The 21680-nt window shown below is 45.2% G+C and overlaps 1 protein-coding gene across 16 annotated transcripts in view; it reads right to left on the bottom strand.

The window, feature by feature from the left end:
* The window catches only part of RIMBP2 (RIMS binding protein 2), a 185706-nt gene that overhangs the window by 43343 nt on the left and 120683 nt on the right, over positions 1-21680 (bottom strand). For all 16 annotated transcript variants that reach the window (XM_081842214.1, XM_081842215.1, XM_081842210.1 and 13 more), the window contains 4 exons: positions 18878-19082; positions 6921-7072; positions 2853-2929; positions 752-861 (listed from right to left, as the gene is read on the bottom strand). In XM_081842214.1, the coding sequence (XP_081698340.1) occupies positions 752-861; positions 2853-2929; positions 6921-7072; positions 18878-19082 (544 nt within the window). The remainder of the gene's footprint in view (positions 1-751; positions 862-2852; positions 2930-6920; positions 7073-18877; positions 19083-21680) is intronic.

The raw sequence follows: 21680 nt of genomic DNA, 5'->3' as shown, positions 1-21680 counted from the left end.
ACACAGCTATATGGGGTGGGCTTCAGAAATGTGGATCTAACAATATGGGCCTTCAGTTTAGGACTGAATTGTAGCATAGACCATTCTTCATCGAAAATCTATCATGGCAGCACAAAATCTGGCGAATGAATATGTGACTTCTGGGCTCTCGTCATGTAGTAATAAAGAGATGTTGTGTTGTTCTGAATGCCCAGGAAACGTATATAAGGTGGGTTGGATAAACCTAGTTCGAATGTCTATGTAATACTGACGATGAAGAAGGGCACGCTCTGTTGTTTCCTGCTGCTACCGGGCTTTACAAGGGCATCAATGAGACTAAGGAGGAGTCATGGGCTGGTTGTAGGTAAGAAGGCAGGTAAGTGGGGGCTGGATAAGGGCAGACAGAGGTCAGTGGGGCCAAGGCCCCTTTGCCCTAATAAATTAGCCACCACTGCCACCACCTGATAAAAGCCTTCACCCCCACCATTCAATTAGAATTAGAATTTGTATGTGGGGAGAACAAGGGCACCCTCACTGACCCTCCTCTCTCTGCCACATCCCACTCGTTCAGTTCCATAACTCCCCATGCATTGGTGGGCTGATGTCTCCAGCAGTGAGGGTGCTCTACTTATAGGGCCACCTTAGATGGTTCAGAATGCTGGATAATCGCAAGTGGAACCCAGAATGCTCCCCTGCACCCGAATTTGTTGATGGTTAAAGAGAGGCAAAAACAAAAGCAAAATAAATAACTAAACTGCCAATCTCAACAAACCTTCATAGAAGCCATCTTCGTCCATGTCTCCGTACACATAGAGGTATTTTCCTGCTGTGAGGGGCAGCTCTGCTTCGGGGTTTTCATTTGGTCCATCAAATGGGTTGTAACTGGAGGGAAGCACAATTACCTTTTCTCACCATCGCTCATGTAATTAACCAGTCAGTGTTGAGAATCTCAGGGTAGGGCAAAGAGCTCCTGCAACCTCCTGCTACATAGGAAGCCACCCTGAACTGTGTAAGACGATGGCTCCATCTAACTCAGTACTGTCTGGAAATGGCTCTCCAAGGTTTCAAGCAGGCAGGGCTCTCTCTTAGCCCTACCTGGAGTTGCCGGAGATGGAACCAGCAACCTTCTGCACGCAGGGCAGCTGCTCTACCATTGAGCTATGGCCAACTTCCACTTGCTCCCAACTTCACACAAAGCCATATCCTGACTCTTCCCCACACAGCTAGCAAGTCCGGCCCTTGGTGAGCCAGTTGGGTTTACAGCACCCAAACCCTTTCACAGCACTATTTCTCTTAAGGAGGGATGGCAGGCTGATTCATTCCTGAGCCCTTGCCTCTCTCTGTCTGGTTTCCCCCATCTGCTTTTGCATATTCCCCCTAAGAGTCTTAGGCTACCCACTATTACCCAATTCACACCTCCCACATCCCCAAAGCGGAGATACAGCAGCGAGATGTCCTACTGCAACACTGGAAAGCTTCATCATATTCTGGGATGCCTCTGTGATTCAGCCCCTCCTTGGTCAGCCCTCACGTAGGCACACAGTCATGTGCAGGCCAGTTTAAGCACAGCTGGCAGCAGGGTAGTGTTGGGCAAGTAACATGCCAGTTTCAGGCATCAAGGCCAAGACAGGTCCTGAACCTGGGACCCTTGGGAGGGTCAGACAAGGATGTCAGGGTTTGCAACCAGTGGAGGGGACTGCAGAAAGAGCAATCAGCCATGCACCAACCCCAGAACACAAAGTAGGCCAAGGGGCAAGACGCGACCTCTGTTTCTTGCAGAAGTCTGTTTCTTAAGTCTAAGCAGCGTATGAACTCAGTTTGCAATGGGCCCCACCTTGTCTCAGTCAGCCTTTCCCAGCACCTTTCATTGAGCCTTGCCTTATCCACCTCCTTGGACATTATTTCTGCTGGCCCAGTAGTTTTTCAGCATCTATGCTAACAACAAATGAGCCCTGACAACTGGGAACATGACTGCCTTACTGGTGTCACAATTGTATACCGTAGTACCTCGGGTTAAGAACTTAATTTGTTCTGGAGGTCCGTTCTTAACCTGAAACTGTTCTTAACCTGAGGTACCACTTTAGCTAATGGGGCCTCCCACTGCCACAGCGCCGTTGCCACACAATTTCTGTTCTCATCCTGAAGCAAAGTTCTTAACCCGAGGTACTATTTCTGGGTTAGCAGAGTCTGTAACCTGAAGCATCTGTAACCTCAAGCGTATGTAACCCGAGATAGCACCGTAGTTTGAGGGAAATCCCAAGAAGTGAAAGGCAACTTATTTCAGCAGCAGGACTCTGAGTGGGCAAGAGAAAGTGCTGCTTTCATTTCTGCCCGTGGCCCCTGAAAGTGGCCAGTCAGCAGGTAAAATGGCCAGCTCACCTCTCATTCTCCCCAGTGCCTGAAATGCAGGAAACATCTTTCAGGCAGACCAAAAAATTTACCATTTCCTGGTGATTTGTGGCAGGGCTCAAACTTTGAGGTTAATAAGACCACTTAAAGGAGAGGATAAAAGAGAGAATATTGGCATAGAACGGTGTGGGACATTGCATCATTAGAAAAACTGAGATGCAGCTGAGTACTTAGAGGCCAATGCAAAAGTTGTTTCCATTTGTCACTTATGCTACTGTCTAAGAGCATGGCTGGCTCCCACCAGCAGCTTTTAAAGGGATGCTGTCAAAATGAATAATTTTTGTGTTTTCCACCCCCGTTGATGTGTCTTCTTTATAGCGGACCCCCTATACTCTCTTCTGGATGCCACATGTTGTATTTTGCATTGACTGCTAATAAATCAGGTTTTTTAAAAGAAGCATTTCAAATTTTGAAAAATAAAAAATACAGTTCACATACAGGCCTGCTTGGTGGGTTGACATTACCTATATCGAGCGATGCAAAGATGGACTTTTCCAGAGTATCTCTGCTTTGAGGTATTAGAATTTCGTTCATTATCCATCTACAATAAGAAGTAATAAATGTGATTAGTCTTCTGGGGTCAGGGTTATATCTTAATCTAATGTACAAATGACCACAATATATACTGTATATATATTATTATTTCTTCCCAGATAGAGTCTGACAAGCATTCTATTTATTTAGGAAAGTGCATTAATATCAAGCAACAGGAATTTAACAAAATGCGTAATATGGAAGTGCTAAGAAGTCGTATTGGGTGTAGCACTCAACACCGTGTGAAAGACATTCAATAAAAACAAAGCACCACTTAAGACTCTCTCTCTCTCTCTCTCTCTCTCTCTCTCTCTCTGTGTGTGTGTGTGTGTGTGTGTGAAATGAATATTGAAAACAGGCATTCAATGTCTGGCAAAATTGCAGAACCCAAGGGCAGATAATGGATATATTGCAATTGAAGTGCTTACATTATACCAAGTCAGACCATTGGCCAATCTATCTCACTATTTCCTATGATGACCAGCAACTAGTTTTTCCAGATGTTCACTTTGTGTAAGGAGTGGGCAATTCCACATTCAGAAATCTTTCTTTCAGTAATCAGGATTCACACATCACAGGAACCTGTCTTAGGCTGCATCAGACCATTGGTTCATTCAGTTCAGTACAGTGCTTTCTACACTGACTACCAGCAGTCCTCCAGGATTTCAGACACAGAGTCTCTCTCAGCACTACCTAGAGTGGCTGGGGAAACCCAGCCAGATGGGCAGGGTATGAATAATAATAATAATAATAAAAATAAAAAATAAAAAAAATACTAAAGATGCTGGAGATTGAAGCTGGTACATTCTGCATGCAATACTGGTGCTCTACCACTGAGCTATAGCCCTTTCCCTGTAGGGTTCAATGGGTTGGGTTTTTCCCAGGGCTCTCCAATAGCCGATTCCCAGTCAATTCTGGCAGTGACTCACAAAGGTTGCAAGAATAATCCTCTTTTAGACCCTGCTACCTGAGATCCCACCCCACCCCCAATTTCCAACAGCTCCCAGGGAGGGCTGAGAACGTCTCCTGCCTGGAACCATGGAGAGGTACTGCCAGTCAGGATAGACAACATTGAGATGGACCAATGGGTCTGACTCAGTATAATATGTCACTGAAGGTCTTTGGGAGCAAAGATGGAGTCCTCTACATGCAAAGAACAAGATCAACAGGAAGCTGCTGTACCACGTCAGACTTTTTGTCCACCTTCCCCAGTATCGTCTTCTCTCATTGGCTGTGGACTCGGGCAAAGGAAGGTCTTGCACCACCTGCTACCTGATCTTTCGTACTGCAGGTGCAACAGGCTGAACCCATGTGGAGGTACGCATGGGCTCCCTTTCTAGATGTGCCCTCAAACTTACAACAAAGTTCCTGCACCATCATGAAGCCACTGTGGACAGCAAAACAGCCTGCATGAATAACTCTACCTATCTGATTCCTGGGGGGCTATGTGCTCCTGGCCACCCACTCTCAACCCACCCACCTCCTCACAGAAAAACGCAAACAACCCAAAAAGGTTTTGCCCATCACTTTCTTCCCACTCGTGCCCTGGTAGCCTGTGGAGAAAATAACACAACCCTTCTCTCCACTCTGTTGGTACGCAATAGAACTCATAACCAAGCCCATAATAATTGCTTTGGGAGATTGCTTCCCCCTCCTTGTTATCAGTCACCAAGACGGTAAATGGATGGTGTCTTTGTGGAATGGCCGAGGCTGGCTTGCAATTTCTGAAAATTGCCCATGTCAAGAACCTCTTTGTTGGCTTGACTTTTCAAAGCCTGAGTTCTCCTGAAGCATTTTCAACATAATATAGCTCTCTGCCTTTCTCGGGGTTACTGCACCGCTGAACGTATCCCGAGCCAAAATCCCCACGTGGGGTACACACGCACCCCGTAATTACCAATACAAAAGGCAAACAATGAGCAATTCATGTCTGAAAAAAGGGCAAGCGAAGTAAAGCATAATAGGAAAGCCAACCTGGGTCTCTGTGCCAGCGTCCTATTTTCAGAGTGGTGGGAGTAAGATAGAGCGATAGCTGCTTAAAATACACACAGACACATTCCCCCTGGCTTTCAGCGTATTCTGATCCAACCTGTTTTGCAACGCACAAACAGTACAATCCTATTCCTTTCTGCTCAGAAGAAAGTCCTACACAGCTCAATGAGATTTATGAGGTAAGTGTGTATAGAAGGTATATACACTTTTGCCCCATTAATGTCAAACAGTCCAACTTGATGTGTCTGCAAAGGAACAATCTGAAGTCTTAAACTGCACTCTGCAAGAAGGGCTTGTGTTTGACACCTTTTGCATTTGAATCAAAATGCAAACTCTGCTGGGATTGGCTCCACTTGGGAGTGGAGCTGATCCGTGACGTAAGTGGGGTGTGTGTTGTTAATTCAAGTATCAAGTACCATACAAAGTAAAGTGAAAGATGAATGCATATGTGCACAAACACATACAAGAGCATTTCTTTTAAAATGTTGGGATGGGGAGAAAAAAAGAAAAACACCCCCATAAGCATGTCCTGACATTTCAATATCATTTTCTTATATCTTATTCAGAGTGTGTTTTCCCTCTAGCACCATTGCTGACATCATTATTTAAAAAACCAACAGAGCTGTGTACCCTCTTCTTGGCTGTCTCCATTGAAGCAAGGCTTCCTCTACATTATATATGTCTGGTTATCCAGCAATTAAAACAGGAAGAGGTCTAGAATCATTACAGGAGTAACCGCTCAGGTAACACCGGAGTGTTCAGACATAGCAACAGACCAAAGTTTTGTGTTTCTTGAGTGAGCAATGAGAATCAGCGTTCCCGGGGGCCCCCCCCCTGCCCACCATGACCAAACTCCCCCTTGAGCCATGCCTGAGGTGAACCACTGTTTGCCATTTCACCAGAAGCAGCAAATAATGGATTCTGCTTGCCCTGGAAACCGGGGTTTGATCCTAGGTTGTGAGCCTAGTTTGCAGGGCAAGTGCAAAACCATAGTTCACTGGGTTGACAAAATAGGGAATTTTGGCTCATCTCAAAAGGACTGGAGGGACATAAGAGGATAAGGGAGCAGGGGTGTGAGGAAAGGAAGAAGTTTGCCATTTCCAAGGTTCCTCAATTTTTGTTCCAATAATAATAATAATAATAATAATAATAATAATAATAATAATAATTTATTTACACCCCACTCATCTGGCTGGGTCTCCCCAGCCACTCTAGATGGCTTCCAACAAAATTTTAAAAATATAATAAAACATTCTGACTTTTGTTTGTACTCAGCGTGCAAACTTGACCATTTTCCTTGGGATTGGTGCACACAGTCATGTTACCTACATCACGTATAGGGAACCTTTGCTCCTCCAGATGTTGCTAAACTTCCCTTAGCCCCAGCAAGCATGACAAAAGGCAGAATACAGAGATTCTGAAGGACCTGAAAATTTGTTTATGTATGCCACAACTGCAGCCAGAATGGTATTTGCCCAGAGGTGGAAAGAGGATGCTGTACCAACCAAGGAAGAGTGGCTGATTAAACCGACGGATTATGCCGAAATGGCAGAATTAACAGGTGCAGAAAGAAATCAAGAGGGAGGAAAATGATTAAAGAGTGGGGAGCACTTGTAGAATATCTGAAAAATTAGGGGATGCAAGTAAGTGCATTGGTAGGGTTAACTTAAATCAAGCAATTAAAATTATTATCAAGACAAATGCTAGAATAACTAAAAAATGGAGTATAGTGGGAAATGAAGTGTTAAAAATTCAAATAACAAACCACCAAAGGGGGGAAGTTTAATATGCATTTGTATTGGAAGTATGCGATTGTAAGGTGTGTATCTGTAAATTTTTGAAAACTGAATGTGTGTGTGTGTGTGTGTGTGTGTGTGTGTGTTAAGAAACCTCTGGAGAGCCAGAGGTTCCTTAACCCTCATCTATATCATCAGCCCTTCTTAACAAAAAACTAGTCCCAACAGTTGAAGAAGAGACAGGTTTGTCCAAAGCCATTTTCAACTTACGTCTGATTCAAACCTGCATCTTGGGCTGCCAGATCGTGACCGGGACAGGAAAGTTGGCTTGATGGACAATTGCTCTGGTTTGTCACTGGATAGTTGTAGGGGTCGTATGAACTCTGAGATCACACAGTGGCCTCCTGAGGAGCTTTCATGACCTGTGTGAAAAAGAGAAAGGATGTAACATCTCAGGAAACTGGCAGGTATAGTGGCAATCTTCAGCAACACACAAATTGTTGTTGTTGTTAGGGATGGCAGTTCCATCATCTTATGTTCCAACCCCCTTAGCTACTGATTTTAGATTACAGGGGTGGGCAGGGACTCCTGGGCCCCCCCATTTCTTGGCTTACCTCTGACAGCTGCCTATGTTACTTAGTCTTATGATGCTGCTGCATGAACATCAAATCACATCTTTTGGACAGTTCCCATTACACAACCAGTGATGGGAGACAACTTCCCCTCCTTCCTAAGCATTTTCATACACTAACATTGGCAACAGGATGTCTGTGGGCTCCAAAGAGGACCAGCTGTACCCCTAGAACCAACCCAGAGTCCAGAAAGGCGTATCAAGAGAGTGGTAGCTTGAACATATGAAGATTAGTGATGAGTGAACTCCTCTCAGCTTGACTTAGAAATCAATCACCAATTATGAGTATTTTTTTTTTTTAAGAGAGAGCTTTGGAGGGAACTAACTTTTCCCCAAAAGATGTCAATTAGCTCATCATGTTGGCTACATGGTTTTGAGTTGGTTTCAAATCCCATCTGCCTTCCCCAAATCCTGTAGACCAGTTGCTTCCCACATGGAGCTCAAGGAACATCCCAAATGGGGATTCTTAAGGCTGCAATGTGCTGTTTCTGGCCTTCTGAACAAGATAGGGGAGCTGTCAAACAGCAATGGTGCTGAATGTCGAACAAGAGAGCAGCTGTTTAGGATGATTTGAGGAGGAAGGCCGATTGCAAAGGCCAATTCTCCTTGTTACTGTCTTATGGCATGGGTAGGAAAACTAAGGCCCGGGGGGCAGATCCGGCCCAATCGTCTTCTAAATCTGGCCCCTAGACGGTCCGGGAATCAGCGTGTTTTTACATGAGTAGAATGTGCCTTTTTATTTAAAATGCATCTCTGGGTTATTTGTGGGGCATATGAATTCATTCATCCCCCCCAATATAGTCCGGCCCCCCACAAGGCCTAAGAGACAGTGGACCGACCCTCCACTGTAAAAGTTTGCTGACCCCTGTGTGGCAATGAATCCACCAGATACGTGCATGGCAACAAATCATGGAGCCCTGCTGTCTTTGCTAAGAGTCCAATGCCTCCCCTCCATGCATTCCTCACATGAATTATAAGCCTTTGTGTTCACTTACATCACCACACCACCAGTATGACACCCTTCAACTGTTGCAGGACATCCCCTTTCATCAACCCTCCAACAGGAAGACTCCAAATAACACCTGGAGAGTCAACCACATTGACTACCCTTGGATGACCTTATGTTATTACATTCACCGTGTGATCTCTAATTGGCTGGGAATGTGTGGAGAAGGAGAAAGAGAAGAAATGGCTCTAAAGGGGTAACAAAGACAGTCACAAACAAAATGGGGGGGTATGTTTGGGATTGTTGTTTTGAGGGTATTTCCAAAAAGCACAACTTTCATACCAAGAGCTGCCTAAACAGCATTTGGCACAGACCTTATTACTATTTTCATCTTCTCCCAGAAATTAATAGTCTATGTCTCTATGACATAGCTGCAGTCTACTCGCAGTATCTGCATGGTGCTAAGATAGATTTGAGTGTCTCTGTCACAGACAAAGTTGGAGGTGGGAACATTTGGGACATCCAGATTTGAAAGGTTTAAGAAATAAAATTGGAGTTTTTACTCCCAAGTATATAAAAATCTGGATGGAAAAAATGGGCTTTTTTGAGATAGACTCCTTCCAAGATTGGACATTTAAAATTAAAATTAAAGAAGACTGGTAAAGGACTATGGTTTAAATAAATGTGGGAGCTCCAGGAAGACATCAGATGTTGATAAATATGGGGAACGCAACCAGGAAAAGGGGGAGGGAAATTTGGAATCCAAAGGGTGTAAAATCATATTTTATTTTATTATATTTTAATCTATTATGTATATTAAAGGGGGGAACGCGTGGAAGGGAATAGGTCGATCTTAGGAGATGGGAAAATATTTTTAAACTGGGCTAATGATAATAAGGTTAAAATCTGGGATAATAAATTGCTGAATTTATTTGTAAGATTTGGAATATAAGAGGGGGAGGGGAGGGGAAGTCCTGGAAAGATGTTATGGAAAATAAGATCTTAAATTTGGATGTTTTTTTTTTTTTGTTATAACTGGAAACTTTTAATAAATATTATAAAAAAAAATAGATTTGAGTGTCTCTGAAACACAGCCATTTTGTTTTATAGCTGCCCTGAGAAATCGCTTCTACCGTAGCAAAATGGAGGCACTCCACAGGGCTAAAGAGTCCAGACCGCAGGAAGCCCTCTAGAACCAGATGCCATCTCTGCATAGAGTTGCACAGAGGCTGATGGCTCAAACTTCAGCGGGCAAGAAGGAAGCGGGGGTGGGGGGTGGAGAGATAACTTGCACTGGGTTGGTGTATCTGTCTTATTTTAACTTGCTCACATTTTGGACCATTTCACACATTGTGTGGCAGGGAAAGCTTAGTGCTGAAGTGTACAAGTAATTGCCAGGACCTAGGTAGTGAACTCCGGCAAATTAACTGCTTATCACATGAAAAGAATGGCTATAATAAGCCTCTCCATTCAAATTTAGGAGAGTGCAATTAAAGTGGATCAAAGTTCTCTGTCACAAATCTACACCATGCATTTAAAGCACATGGCTTCCCCTAAACAATCCTGGGAGTGCTAGTGTGCCAAGTGTGCCAGGAACTGTGTCCTGTGATAGCTAAATTACAGTTCCCAGGATTCCCTGGGAGATGCCTAGTGTTTTAAATGTGTGTTGAATGTGATTTAAATGTATGGTGTAGGTGTGAACCCAACAAATCCACTTTTGCTGTTAGGAAAGTGATGGGGAAATGCATAAAGAAGGTATTGGGTATATGATTGATTCATGGAAATGCATAACCACTTCACAATCAAATCAGGATGCTCATTCTGGCATAACTGCCTTGCAAACAAATCAGAAAGAATGCTCAATAAAAAGCAGGCACCGTCTAATTCCCATGGAAGCTTTATGCAAGAAAATCAGGATGCATGCTCAATAAATGGGTCTTTTGCAGGCACCCGGAGATCTTTAAAGCATGGCCAAACAGTGGGGGAAGGGGTAATGTAAGAATGAGACACAAACATGTGTATCTCACAGGTATACTCAGGAAAGCCAGGATTAGATCTCTACATATTTGGACACTAAACCTGGTACTTTCTGGCTGGAAAGGGCTATACCACAAGAAGGACTCTTCAGATTGGTCCTAAGTTTGCAGTTTGCAGCAACACATTGCACGATGGCATCACCACCTCCAGGCAACTGTTTTACAGCAAAGGGCATGACAGGAAAGCATTGTATTGTCTATCTGCAATTAGTAGGGCTATGAAGCCCCACTACATGTAGTCTGGGCTAGGGAAGAAATGGCAGGTGTAAGTGGCTCTTGCAAGCACACCAGAGAGCAGAAAAAAGCAGGCAACAGCAAACTCATTTTGTGAACTGATTTCGAGTCAGAGACCTGGATGAGTCAGATATAAATTTTCACCCTGAACCATATGCACAGATCCAGGCTTTGAAAAGTACACTGCAGACTATTTTAATTAAAAGGAAGGGGAGGGAGGCAGAGAGGTTCGGAGAGGATATTTGAGGATGTCAGCACCGTCCTAAATTGGCCGCTGTGGCTTTGCTACAGCTGCTGCTACTGCTGATATAATTAGGCTCCATTTGCTATTTTCTGCTTCCATATTTGCAGCTCCCAGGGAACAACAGTGTAGAGCAGAGGCAAACAGAGTATGGCACGTCCCTCCCTCCCCCCCCTCAAAAAAAGAACCCTGCTTCTTCAAAACGGCCATTTTGCAGACACAACTTGCTGCAGCATTTATAGATTTTGTCAAAAAGTCAAGGACCTAATTCCGTACCGGATGGGGTACGACCACCTCGTCAAAAAGCCCCATGGAGTCCCAACGCTTTGGTTAAAGAAGCAAATGCATTTTCCCCTCCTGCTTGTACACAAATATCAGTGCATCCTTTCCAAACTCACATTTGTGGTTACAGATAGGTAGCCGTGTTGGTCTGCCATAGTCAAAACAAAACAAATTCCTTCCAGTAGCACCTTAAAGACCAACTAAGTCTTTAACTAAGTCTTTTCGTCAACAGGCTCATCACAGCTATCTGCCAATCACCCATTCCCACCACCCTTCTGAGTAATACCCCTCCCCACCTTCTCACTATATAGAAGGGTCTGGTGACTTCTGTTTCAGTGTATCTGAAGAAGTGTGCATGCACACGAAAGCTCATACCAAGAACTGACTTAGTTGGTCTTTAAGGTGCTACTGGAAGGAATTTGTTTTGTTTTCACATTTGTGGGTGCTCTGCCCAGAGGTGCTCTCAAGGCAGGCTTCCAGGGCCCTATTCACAAGAACCTGGTTAGCTACATTTTGAATTACCGTATTTTTTGCACCATAACACTCACTTTTTTCCTCCTAGAAAGTAAGGGGAAATGTCTGTGCGTGTTATGGAGGAAATGCCTACGGGTGGCCTACGGATTTCCCTCCTCTAAAAACTACGTGTGTGTTATGGTCACGTGCGTGTTATAGAGCGAAAAATACAGTAAGTAAAAGAAGACACATTGCTATCTTAAAGAGGGAGTGGAGTAAGACAAATAAGTCTAGAGCCTGATATTACAGTGGTACCTCGCAAGACGAATGCCTTGTAAGACGAAAAACTTGCAAGACGAAAGAGTTTTTCGTTTTTTGAGTTGCTTCGCAAGACGTATTTCCCTATGGGCTTGCTTCGCAAGACGAAAACGTCTTGCAAGGTTGTTTCCTTTGTCTCACAAGTTTGTTTCCTTTTTCTTAAAACCGTGCATTCACTTCGAGGAGCAACTCATAGCACGCGGTGTGGTAGCCTTTTTTGAGGTTTTTGAAGACTTTGGTGATTTTTGAAGCTTTTCCAAAGTCCGCGCTTCGCAAGATGAAAAAATCGTAAGACAAAAAAACTTGCAGAACGAATTAATTTCGTCTTGCGAGGTACCACTGTACTCAGGACTGCAATACCTCAAGGACCATCTCTCTCCATAGAACCGAGCCAGACCCTGCGATCATTGTCTCAGGCTGTCATTCATGTGCCTCCTCCATGAGATGACTGGAGTGTTATTGGTTTGTTTTTGTTTTTATTATGTACAGTGGTACCTTGGGTTACAAACACTTCGGGTTACAGACTCCGCTAACCTGGACGTAGTACCTCAGGTTAAGAACTTTACCCTAGGATGAGCAGGCAGCAGTGGGAGGCCCCATTAGCTAAAGTGGTACCTCAGGTTAAGAATGGTTTCAGGTTAAGAACAGACTTCCAGAACGAATTAAGTTTGTAACCAGAGGTACCACTGTATTTTGTGTTTTTTATGTTGTGAACCGCCCTGAGATCTACAGATGAAGAGTGGTATACAAATATAATAAATAATAATAATTACTTAAAGCATACCACTGATTCAGTTTCTGCAAGGGATCTGCAGGAAATCTGCTAGTCAGCCCTAGTTCCACAGATTCTGTTCTGAACCCCAGAAAGCATCTTGAAGCACATAAACAGCTGGCTTTCAGAGGCTGATGCCATGACTCATACTCTGCAATTGGCTTTAATTATTCTGAAGCACTGTAAACTATGAGCACCATTCCTTCCCAGATGAAATCATCTCAGTTGCCTGAGCATATTCATCTAGACCAGGGCTGAAGAACCTTCATGACCCCTGGGGAACACATCATTCCCTTGTGGGCAACCTTCTGAGGCCCATAGGCTGCTGGTGATGGGCAGAGAGCCCAAAGCAAAAGTGAGTGGAGCAAAGACATTTGTGTTGGCATACAACCAAGGAAAAGGGGCAATTGGCAGGCCCCCAGCTAGCTCCAGCCCACTGGCCAGTGTGCAGGTCAATCTCCAGTCCTTGTTGCAACATCTGCAACCAACAGCTTCAGAAGCTGGGGCACGCAGAGATAATGTGCAAACAGAAGTGGAAGGAGTGGTTGTGTAAGCATATTTACAAGCAGTTTATTCAGCATACATCTGGACAAAAGGAAAACATGTCTGATCTCCTTCGTGTCCAAAGCAAGAACGCTAAAAGCGAAAGCTATACACAAACGGAAGTTCCCAGCAAGCTGTGCTGCAATGTAAACAGGCATGCCTCTCCCTTAAGGTGGAACGGAATATTCTAACAATTTGTACACCAACCATTTTGTTTACACTCACACATGTCTGTCCATCCAGGCGAGCAAGAGGCATTGTCAGAATTCAAGGGCACATTCCAGTGAGGTGAAAACAAGGAGGGTATGACGTATGGGTGTTGGGGTGTGTGGGTTGGGGAGATGGTGTGCTCAATGGCAAATTTAGCCTTGTATGGAATGACCCTAAGAACACAAGGCTCTCCTGGTCCAACTAGTTCCGCCCCCTGCTCTTACGTTGAGCATACCAATGCTTCTGGTAAACTTGGAAGCAGGAGGTGAGTGCAACAGTGCCCTCCTCGGTTGTAATTCCCAGAAACTGGTATTCAGCCACCTCCTAAACAAGGCCCAGGCATGGCCCCACGGAAAGCAAAAGTATTCACTAACAGAAAACACTGCAGTGTGGCAGACTCCTCAATTTAAAGGTCTCAGGGCACAAATTAGCCAGCAGCACTTAAAGAACATTTGCACAAAGTAATTCATACTGCTATTGATTGATCAATTATGGACTATTCTGAACACCCAGGAGAGCACATTAAACTGTCCTTGATATCTGATGAACAGAATATCTTACCGATTGGCTGTGCCAAGAAGATTGCTATCTTTTTACCCAGAACGGATTCCCAATTGGCTGCAGCTGGAAGACTTGTGTGACTTTTCAAAGTGGATTTGGCTTGTACAATTTAATGCAACCTGACAAAGCTTTTTGTTTTTACATTTCCCACGTCCCAGCTCTGAACCCAAAGTGTGTACACATGGCAGCAGTCCATAATTCAGCTTTTCAGGTTCTGGAAGTTTGAAAAGATTGCTCCAACACCCAGGAATGTCGAAGAATTCTGATGAAAATACAGAGAGAAGCAGTAATTGCTGGTGTTTGCTCATTTGTCCCATGTCCACAATAGAAATCAGCCCAGCAAATGGATGTATGCTTTAATCTTTTTGTGGCGTATTGCTGATTTTTTTGTTTTGAAATGTTTTCTAACAATGCTAACTGCACTGACTATTTTTTTTTACAGTCAAGGGGTGTATAAACTTTCTGAAATAAAATACAGTCATACCTCAGGTTACGGACGCTTCAGGTTGTGTTTTTTCGGGTTATGGATGCGCCAAAACCCAGAAGTACCAGAACGGGTTACTTCCGGGTTTCGACGGTCGCGCATGCGCAGAAGCACTAAATCCTGCTTTGCACATGCGCAGAAGTGCCGAATCGCAACCCGTGCGTGCACACACGTGGCGCTGCAGGTTGCAAACATGCTTCCCGCACGGATCACATTTGCAATCCGAGCGTCCACTGTAAATAAATACAAAATGGTACTTGCTGTTTTCATTTTCAGTCTACAAATGATACGCAATCATAATGGTTATTTTCCCACTTAAACTGTGCATATTTTGCATCGAAATGAACAGCCTTTGCATTAAAATAAATAGTGTGGAAATAATTATGTCAATAAGTACATTAAATTCATTAGCTGCAGAAATAATTTGGTAGATTCCATTAAACGGCAGACAGCGACTAACATAGTATTTGGCTGAAACTGAACTGCCATGAAGCAGAAACACTGCTGACTCTAGATAAGACAGGTTGGAAGGAAAATCATCCTTGCAAACACCAGCTCCAGCACCCCACCACATTCACCATCTGAGGCAGATGCTTCACTCTGTTTAATGTCAGAGCCGGTCCAGGTGATGGATGAGAGAAGAATGCTATGGAAGTTGGGTCCTTAGTTGCAAGGGTCCAACATTTGCTCAGTGCAGGAATCCCACAACTACAGAATCCCTGACAGAGTATCTTTCAACCTCCACTTAGATACCTCCAGCAAGGCATTGTGTTTGGTCACCCTGGTAAATTCTATTTGAAGAGCAGGGTAAAAATCTATTAAATGCGAAATGATGGTTGCTCAGATGTCTGCATACGATCAGGAATATCTGCTGGGCGTTGGGCATGGCCCAGTAAGGTTTCCTTGTATACACAGAAGCAGGAATGTTTCCCACAAGCAGAATTTGGATTGAACTAGGTTGAGTTTAACAAAGTGCACCAAATCAGCTCAAAGATATCTGAAAGCAGTTCCCATAGTTGCCAGGTGACCTAAACATGAATGAAGTTTGTTTCAAGGTAGGACTCTGAACCATAGCTGTCAACTTTCAGATTTGAAAATAAGGGACCAGCAGCCTCACCTGTCCCGGGGACAGTCTACGGGATATCTAACAATCCGGGATAGCAACAGGAAGCAGCGGGAAACGGCACTGGAATAAGGGAATTTCCCGCAAAAAAAGGGAAGGTTGACAGCTATGCTCTGAACGAGCTCATTCTCACGTGTGTGTCTTTTTAACTGTTTATAGACTCTTTGGGCCTTTAAAATTCACAATCATTGAGGGGAAATAAATCAAACTATTCACATTGCATTGTGTGTGTGAGTGTTTTGATGCTTTCCACTGTGGCAGTTTATAGTGTTCTGAATGCTTAATTCCACCCCTGCCTCAACCCACAGAGGATGAACTTGAATTGAAACGTGCACAGAACAAAATCATTTTGTAAAAGGGTGAGTGTTAGTTGGAATTAGTTACTTTTCAGACAAATTGAATTTGGACTAGTTCCTTTTTAAAACGAGCCTTTCCAGGCTCTGCCCATGACTTCATATAAGGGTCAAGCCAGATACATGCATGTTTATTTAAACTCACCCAGAAATCCAATATCAGATGTCTGCTAGCTTTAAGGAAAATAATACGGAAACCTCCTCAACTCACAACACACAGCTTTGTAGTTGAACTGGAAGCGTTTGTTCAATAATAAGCACATGCACACATGAAATCTGAATTGGCCCAACTTGCCAGCGCCAAGCCTCATCAGAGGGCAAGGGCCTGTGGAGACAGAACTACGTGTGCAAATTGGCACACTGGAATGGTTCCAAGTGTCCTCGGGTAACCCTCCAGCCAGCGATGCAGCTGTGACCTTTGGAAATTATTGATGCACTTAAAAGCAAGCTAAGGAGACGAGGCTCTGCTAGTTAGCAGTAGCTACTATTGGCAAGACAGAAAAGCCTCAGCAAAAGCCCCACCACCACCCCAGATGATCCAAACAAAAGCTTTTAGGCAGAGGAAGGGGGTGTGGAGGTGCGGTCTGCCCCAGGTGTCATCACTGAGGGGGTGACAAAATGACAAAAATATGAGATTGCTTTTTTAAAAAAAATAATAAATGGGCTCATGAAACTTTTTAGTTCAGTCAACAAACGTAACGAAATGCGGCTGGCATTAGGCACCACACTGCGGAGGTCGGCACTTACAGTGGTGTCTGCAGCGTGCCTGAGCCACATGTCTCTCCTGGGAGTGACATGGGGGCTTGTGCTCCTGCGGGCTCCACGCTGCCTGAAATGGCAGCATGGGACTTGCGCCTGCCCTCCCTCTCCCCCTCCGCCACCGCCCTACAGCTGAGGGGGTGGCGGCGGAGAGGCTCCATGCAGTGTCCCCCGCCCCCATGGGTGGCTTGCCCTGCCCCTGGCTGCAGGACACACACACCCGAGCGGCTAGCTACACTGCTGCTTTTAGGTGATGGTTTAGGAAATGTACAACTTAAGGAACACTACAATCAGCAAGGCAGGAGAAAGTAGAAGTGGGAACAGAGGGAATGGTGACCCTGCAATGTTCCTCTTCAATTTCTAGATTATTGTCTGGAGTGCGTGCAGGAGCCAGGCCCTGTGACCAATAGGACTTTGCAGGACTGGGGCCTTCCTAAGTTTGTTCTGAAGAGGCAAGGCACAGCCACACAGGTGAGGCTGATTGGTAACTCACAGCACCTGGTGGGATACAAGGTCAGCATTTTCCCTTCGGCTCTTTGCCACAGCAACACGTTCCCTGCCTTGCTGCGTTTGACTCCTTGACTCCTGATCCTCGGACCCTTGACTTCATGACTCCTTGCTTCCTGGACCTTGGCTTCTTGACTCCTGGCTCTCTGACCCTTAGATTTCCTGGCTCCTGGCTTCTGGACTCCCATTCCTGCTCCCACCCCGGTCCCAACCTCCTCAGCTGGGACTTTGATCACCTGTAGACCAGACCGTGACAATTATAATACTTCCTCTGGTCCCTAAAAATGCAAAGGGAATAGACAACTGCAAATTTTACACAATGAATGCTAATTTTTACCTTTGTGCTACTTTGTACACACATTCGCACACCCCTTTCTACCTGTCCTCCATCCAGTCAAGCAAGGCATGATCAGAGCTCAAGGGCACAGCCCAGCCTCTTACCATTCACACAAACAACTGTTTCCCTTGATGTCTGAAGTGGTACATTTCAAAGAACACATGACTATTCTCAAGAAGGAAAACTGATTCACTCAACTTCATTGAGCGTCTCTTGGCTGCTACGGATGCAATGACATGATCTGGCGTTACATGAATGGACAGTAGGGTTCTGGGTCTGACTTTACAGATAACATTTCTCTGTCGGAAGGGCAATCAGAGAATAGTTCTCCGTCAGAAGGAACCCTCTATTTAAAGAGAAAGAGCCTTAAGGGAAAGGTGCAGGAGAATGGAGGTTGCCCATCAACTACGTATAAGCACCCAGACAGCAGAATGAGGAGACAGAGATCACCTGGTCACAGTCTTTCCTCTCTATGGTATGATATTTAAATTACAACATTTGCATAATTTGCAACTTTATAATTCGCATAATAAAAAACAGATGCACACATTTTATGCAAGCCTGCTTTCTCTTTTGTCCTCTTATGTGGGGAATGCATTTACATTTGGGGGCGATGCTTCTATGTGGTCACCCTAACGAAAAACAAGGCACCCTGGGCTCATCCTGTCCCTACTTCATGACCCTCTTCCCCTTGCACACAGCAATCTTTCCCCACCCATCACTTGCCATTTTGTCTGGAACAGAAAGCTATGATTGAAAAACAGGATTGCAGAATGGGGTCAGATTCTAGCTTCCAGTCCTGGTCCACTCAACAGGGGGTTGAGAGAGGGAGAGGGAGATCTAAAAGCTGAATTCCATCAACTTCATCATGCTGCCTGGTGTAAGGGAAGGAGGGAGGGAGCAGCTCTGGTCTGTTTGTTCAAGACGTATAGCCTTCCTCAGTCTGATGTCCATTGGATGCTGTTGGCCTACGGCTCCCATTGTCACTGACCATTCACCCTGCTGCTGGTGCTGATGGGAGTTGAAGGACTCCAGCCTGGGGAAATGCCAAACTATGGTTTGGCATTATATATGAACCACTCGTCGATATTCCGAAACACATGATGGCATTGATTTGCTCTAGCTTCTGGTACTACAGTGGTACTTCGGATTAAGTACTTAATTCATTCCGGAAGTCCGTTCTTAACCTGAAACTGTTCTTAACCTGAAGCACCACTTTAGCTAATGGGGCCTCCTGCTGCCACCGTGCCGCCGGAGCCCGATTTCTGTTCTCATCCTGAAGCAAAGTTCTTAACCTGAAGCACTATTTCTGGGTTAGCGGAGTCTGTAACCTGAAGCGTCTGTAACCTGAAGCGTATGTAACCCGAGGTATCACTGTATTCCAGAAATGGGCAGATCTTTCTAGACATTCTACGAACCAAAGCACTCAGCTCTTACCTTTGCCTAAGGATGTGGCAATTCCGTTCATGAACTGGGACAGGGATTTGCTAGGTGAGCCAGGGATATCCGTGGATGCCAACGAGTTACTCGTCAGGAGATCAATCTTCCCAGCTTGCTGCCGAAACCTTTCCAGTTCCTTGGAGAGGAGGTTAAACTGCTCGCCTTGCGTCCGACATTTCTCCTCTAGCTCACGGACCTTAGCCTGGGCAAAGGGAGAACACCAAAACTGAGATCACGGCACGTGGGGTCACAACATTTGGAGATAACATGTTGTGGCTTTTCCCTTGGGGTGGGCAGGGTGCTGGCATATTCACATGGGCATCAGGAATCAAGGAGCTGGTGTGACCCCCATTTAACTCCCCCCCCCCTATTCTTATGGCCGTTAGATGAGCCATCATGGGGTGCATAGGATGGTATAGGATTCTACCCTCAATGGATAAAAGAATGAATTCTGATGGGCTGTGGAATCTGAATCTACACATTGGTGCAGAGTATTTGGGTGTTTTGTTTTGGCACACGCAGCCCTGGTTGTGAGGAACTGCCAGGGCCCACACTCTCTTTTCTCAAGAGACCAGGGTATCACAACCCTGTGAACTTAGGCCAGGCATAGCAAACTCGGCCCTCCAGGTGTTTTGAGACTACAATTTCCACCATCCCTGACCACGGGTCCTGTTAGCTAGGGATGATGGGAGTTGTAGTCCCAAAACATCTGGAGGGCCAAATTTGCCTATGCCTGACTTAGGCACTTAAGTTCCAGGAAGCGAACTGGGGTTCCATAAAAGCAAAGGATATGCTAAGCTGTTATTAGGCTACAGCCCTTGCCAGCAAAGCTGCTTGCTGGATGCCAGATCCACCACGAAGAGGCAATCTTGTCGCACCAGTAAGCACCTAGATTGCTGCTCACCATGCCACTGTGCACAGAAAGAGAAGGGCGAACTTATAAACTGTGGTTCGGGCATGTGGTGAAGCAACCAGGTGACTGTTCCACTGTGAAATCAATGCTTAATGGGATTTACTCTCACAACTTCATGCAGATTAGAGTTCTCTGTGTTTGCTAGCCATGGCTGCAAAGGCTGCAATCCTAACTCCACTTACCTGGGAGTAAGCCCCATTGAATTCAACTGGATTTACTTCTGAGTAGACTTTGTCAGGATTGAGCTATAAGTATGGTCCTTTTATAAGATTACTGGTTTGCTGGGGTTGGATTAAATGACCCTCAGGGTTCATTCCATCTCTACAATTCTATGATTCTATGCTCAGGAAGAGGACATCCAGGGGTTGAGGTCAGATAAGAGGGGGATTAGATCCCCATTATGCCTCACTTTAAAGGGTGTCTGGCTAATGGAGTGCTTGATTAAGATGGGTCTTTTGATGTGATACTATGAGGCCTTTATTACAGTCACCACTTGCCAGTGACCCGCCACACCATGTCCCAAAACAAAGCCATGAATTGGCCCTAACAGAACATATTCAAGAGTCCACACTCCAGAAAATGCTCAATAGCCCCCTTATTTTAAACAAACAATGAATGAATAACTTCCAGATGTTGCTGAATTGCTTTGTTCAATAATTCCAGCTGGAACAGGAAGCAGCATGAACTTCAAGCGAAAAAGCTTTGGTGGTGCCATTTCTCTTTACCGAACCCACAAAAGCAAAGCTTTGGAATAGATCTCTTAGTCAAACCCAGAACACCAGGGTTTGAACCCAGCTCCCTTGTGTGGGATCTCAGCTGTTCCTCCTCCTCTTCTGGGTCACTGCAGTCTGCTTTACTTGCCCCTAGGTCCAATCTATGCAGCCACCCAGAGAGGGAATGGCAAGTGAAAGAAGTTGCTTCTATGAATGGCCAGAGAGGGCAGATGAACAAGCAGCAACTGCAAAGAGGAAAAGGAGCACCAGAAACAGGAGATCCGGGGTTTGACAGCAGCCCCCTGCAGGAGTGTAGGGACCTCAGCAGAAACTGCCTTCCCAGGTTGATGGACCCCATCTGCCCCTCACTTCCCTCTTCTTCTTCACCACTGGACCCATTCTTCACTCCATCTGCCAGAGCCTGTCTTCATATGCAGGGGAAGTCCTTAACTCATTGAGGGTTTGACACCCACTGGCTACCCTCACCTGGTTTACCCAGCCAGTCAAAACTGTGGCTGCTGTCACATGCTGACAGCTTCTAGGAGCAACAAGTGAGGGTCTAGTGCAGGGTGATGACCAAAGGTGGCAAACTACCCCAGAAGGAGCATGACAGGGGAAGCATCAGTTCCCTAACAGCCCCCACATGGTGCACACCCCAAAAACCTGATCTTTCCTCAAGATCAGCCTTTCTTTCCACTTTGAGTCATTTTGCCTGAGGTGTGTTGAGGCAGGGCAAGCGCTGAATGAGGGGAAGAGTTTCCCATGGATGGGCTTCCCCTTTGGAAATCTAGGGCAGACATTAAAACCTGGAACAAAACATCCATTTTAGGATAGTCACAGTTGATGCAGAAGCAGAAGCAGGCAAAACAGCTGCAAGAGGAGCAACTTCCTGGGTGGAATTTCTGAATTGAGACTCACTCCAACATTAGATTCAATGGACTGTGGAGGCTGTTATGCCAAAATTTATTCCCTCTCCCTGACAAAGTAGCTCAGCACTGTCTCCTTTGAGGGTTGGTGGCCTTCCAGGGTGTCTGATAAGATGTCTTTCCATCTCACCGACTACATGAGATCATTTTTTTTAAATTAGAGATGCCAGGGATTGAACCTGGAATGGTTTTCCCTACAAAGCATGGGCTCTGCCACTGAGCTGTGGCCCTGCTCCTAAGTCAGGGGT

This window comes from Podarcis erhardii (assembly GCF_964252035.2).
Source record: "Podarcis erhardii genome assembly, chromosome: 15".
NCBI classification, from domain to species: Eukaryota; Metazoa; Chordata; class Lepidosauria; order Squamata; family Lacertidae; genus Podarcis; species Podarcis erhardii.
Note: the sequence above shows the minus strand (reverse complement) of the source record. Positions and strands in the feature narration are given on the sequence as shown.